Below are 3,809 nucleotides of genomic sequence, written 5' to 3'. Positions count from 1 at the left end.
TCCAAATACCTGGCAATAATTTCAATATTAAAGTTTCTGCCACAGGGGTGATATTTGTTTGTTTTCACACAAGGTAAAAAATCAATCTCGGTCTTCTCGTGATTCTTCTTCCAGAGTCTAATAATTTATTGATCTTTTGATCCTAATATACTAATCTTCAATTAACAGGGTACTCCACAATCTGCTTCAGACACGCCGAGTGCAAATGTAACAGCCTCATCAACTAACATCACTGCAGCGTCGTTCTCTCCTCAGAAAACAAACAAACAATCCGTGAGAGAGGCAATAGCCAAATTACCGGGAATCCAAGCAAGAGTTTCAAGCTCTGTTGGGTTTTTGAAGCCCTTGAGTCAATCTAACCATAGAAACCCATCTGATGCATTATCTCCAAAGATCAATGAACCTGTAACGCATCCCCAGGTTCTTCCTTTGAGAAAACCATCCGTTGCTCCAAAGGGTATGAGTTTTCTCTCTTTAGACAAAACCTTCCAAGAGGATACGGTGAAAGTGTCTCCTGCGTCCAAGCGAAACACAGACAACTCTGATAATCAGACATTGAAGCAGTCACAACTGGGAAGCTCTCTTCCTCTGGTGCCTCCAAAAGGAATCAGTTTCTTATCATTTGCATCAGAGGAACCAAAAACTCTGAATCGAGAGCCTCAAGAACCATCAAGTAGTAGAAATCTCAAGACAACTCCTAGCTCACACATTCAAAGTTCTCTACTCTCAGCAATGAAACTAGCTGCAGAATTCGAATCCGCTAAAGTTGAAAGACGGAACAATGATCCAACAGAAGCTGTAAATAAGAGCAATGTTACTACTGTTAACACGACAGTAACCAGAAACTCAGGGAACATATCTTCCAAGATTCTCGAGTTCTTGTCGAGCTTTAGCCAAGGCAAAAACTGATCTTTATTTGGTTTTTGAGATAAGATATACTCCCTCTGTTTTTTAAAAGTTGTCGTTTTAAGTGTATTTGGACAAATTAAGAAAAGATATACAATGACTATATTAACCTCATAAAAATGACAAGTAATTATTTACAAATAATTTGTGTTCAATAAAATAAGGGTAATTTGGGTAGTTATTGGCATAAATTACATTATTACCTTAAAACGACAACTAATTTAAAACAAAAAAAGCTCTAAAACGACAACTATTCGAAAACGGAGGGAGTATACTTTATGTAGATGAAACAGAGCAGCAATATTTAAAGCTTTGATCTCTCGTGAAATTAGATACATTTGAATGTAGATAATTATTGCATTGATCTATGAATTACAGAATTAGGTTTATTTTTCACTCAAACTCCAATTCTCATAATTGCACTAAAGCCCTCAAAAGTATCATACTTTATACGATTGTACTCATTATTTTGATTCTATCCCGTGTTTAAAAAATCGCTAGGCGCTAGTCGGGCGGTGAGGGTGCGCCTAGCGCCTAGCAAGAAAATCGGGGATTACATGGGGATTAATGGGGGATTAGTTTTAGGGCTATTTAATGTTTTAAAAACATATTAATCCATTATAATTAAGAATTTTATATAATATTGTTTTAAAAATTATATTAAACACATGAAAACAAGATTTTAATTTCAAATTTATGATTTTTATACAAATTACGAACATAAGTAAGACGTTTTGAATTTTAGATTAAAAAAAAAAAAAAAAAAAATGGGCTAGGCGCCGTCTAGGCGGGCTAGGCGGCCGCCTAGGCGGTCTAGGCGGACGAAAAATCGGATCTCCGATTTTTCTCACCGATTTGGACAAAATCGCCGCGGTGCTCCTCCGATCAGCGCCTAGGCGGCTAGGCGGCCGATTTTTAGAACAAGGATTCTATCCATCAAGGGAAAATTCCCATTAAAGTTTATGAACTTTTCATTAATTTTGAGATTAATATAAAGTTATAAATCCAGAGGTTTTTAATACTTTACATGTAAATTCACTAATTTTATTTGTTTTCTAGTTTCTAAAAAGCACACTTTAATGATGTTATTATCTATAGATGATTGGTCCACCCATACACATAGGCATTGTAAATTAATAAAAGATTTTTATAATTTTTTTATTAATTTAAATTGTGACTTTGTTATTACTAGTTCTAAAATATAATATGCATGATGGACATGAGTAAAAAATAATATTTCAAAAGTATTTAAAGATTAGATTACTAATAATGAGTTAGTAACCCAATACAATTTAGATCTTCAAAGCCAAGGCAAAGATGTGATGAAAGCTCCAAAGCTAGCTAGTAAGAGAGGGAGCTCAAGATGAGCAAATGCATACGAGAACATGGTTTTGATGCATGCACTTTTTTCTCCCATAGAGACCAATATATGGTAGCATCACTTATACTTGAACCCTGTTAAAAACAAAATCAAAACAAAGCCACAAATCAACAAACTAGTAGATTGAAGGAGAGTTTTAGAAATGAAAATGAAAACTCTGTATACGATGAACTACATAGGTCACTTGTATACCTTCGCTTCTTCACAACATTCTTGAAATCTTCATCATATTTTACTGCCAAACACATGTTTGTATACTCACACACATGAGTACTTTCTCGAGAAAAAGCGAACAACTAAACATATTGAAAGCTTTTCTTGATTTTCTACTTAACACAAGACTTAAACTTTACAAAGACACAACACTTGTATATATCTTCCCTAAAACAAAAGAACAATTTAAAACAGATTGAAACCAAAACTTTCATGATTTCTACTAAACTTAAACTTAACAACAAAGGTTGAGAAATCCAACTAATTCTGAGATAATGTACCTTGTTGTTCGGGTTTTGGCCTGCAGAAGCAGTGCGCAATCTCTCTACATAAAACATTGTGGACCTTAGCTTGAAAGATCTTTGTCTGGTTATCATCATCACAAGGATCCTTGACTACAAATGTGATGAAGTAGATGTATCCGCTACCTAAGTGAACATTAACTTTCTCAACCTCAACAAACTCAAAACTCGTCCTCGGTACATCAAACACATTATTCAAGAATGTATTGGATATGCATTACAAAACACAAACCAAATCCACATTCTAACAAAAAGTGTGACTGAGTCAGAGTTTTGTCACTTCACCTCTCTTTTGTTGTAATCTTTCAATGGCTTCCTCAGCTAATCTACCAAAATACTCTCTATCAGTTTCTGGTTTTTTAGTTGCATTGCTCTCATCGAGAAGCGACGGGTAGAAATCGAAAAGGACACGGAACATTGAGAAATCGACGTCAAAGCCCTGGCTCTTCTTGATCTGATCGTTGATAAGATAAAACTCTTCATCTCTTGTGTAGTTTTGAACATATCTACCTCTTTCCCTCTGATCTTCTCCAAGAAACGTTTCGCCTTCTTTGGTTCAGCTCCAGGAGGATACATTGAAGTGGCGAGGACACATCTTGAATCAAACGGATCACTGCAGATTTCGTAATCAATCGTCATCTTCTTGCCTTTGATCAACGAACCAGGAACCCTAATTTTGAAATTTAAGCTGCCACATCAGCAAACGTATTTAAAAATACGCAAATCAAGCCACGTCACCGAGCTTAAATCTCATGCGTCCCCTTTGGCTTCAGGATGCTTCTTCGATTATTTTTGCAAATTTAATACCAAGCACTAAAAACAAATTAGAAACAGTCATACAGATGCCTCTTTAGCTTCTATTCTAAATCTAAAGAATATTATTTTAAGAACTTTGAGTTGGTCTTCCTTTGTTTAGTTTTGCGATGAACATGTAGCGGCAGGGCCGGCCCAAGGCTAAAGCCCGTAAAGCATGGGCTTTAGGCATCAGATATCTATAAAAGGATTTA

At 35.6% G+C, this 3,809-nt stretch overlaps 1 protein-coding gene and 1 long non-coding RNA gene across 2 annotated transcripts in view; one reads left to right on the top strand and one right to left on the bottom strand.

Annotated features, from left to right (window-relative positions):
• Positions 1–1,295, top strand: part of LOC9299098 (zinc finger CCCH domain-containing protein 65) — a 2,865-nt gene extending 1,570 nt beyond the window's left edge. The window contains 4 exon segments of the mRNA XM_021018936.1: positions 1–30; positions 33–73; positions 169–937; positions 1,175–1,295. The exon segment at positions 1–30 is cut by the window's left edge and continues 283 nt beyond it. Of these exon segments, the coding sequence (XP_020874595.1) occupies positions 1–30; positions 33–73; positions 169–909 (812 nt within the window). The 3' untranslated portion in view covers positions 910–937; positions 1,175–1,295.
• A 917-nt stretch (positions 1,296–2,212) lies between these two features.
• Positions 2,213–3,479, bottom strand: LOC9299106. Its single transcript, XR_002330597.1, has 3 exons — positions 2,782–3,479; positions 2,480–2,522; positions 2,213–2,361 (listed from the first exon to the last, which is right to left on the bottom strand). It is a non-coding gene; the product is annotated as an uncharacterized LOC9299106 (long non-coding RNA).
• Positions 3,480–3,809: the final 330 nt, after the last annotated feature.

The sequence above is a fragment of the Arabidopsis lyrata genome (genome assembly GCF_000004255.2).
Source record: "Arabidopsis lyrata subsp. lyrata unplaced genomic scaffold ARALYscaffold_52, whole genome shotgun sequence".
In the NCBI taxonomy this organism is placed as follows: domain Eukaryota; kingdom Viridiplantae; phylum Streptophyta; class Magnoliopsida; order Brassicales; family Brassicaceae; genus Arabidopsis; species Arabidopsis lyrata.
Note: the sequence above shows the minus strand (reverse complement) of the source record. Positions and strands in the feature narration are given on the sequence as shown.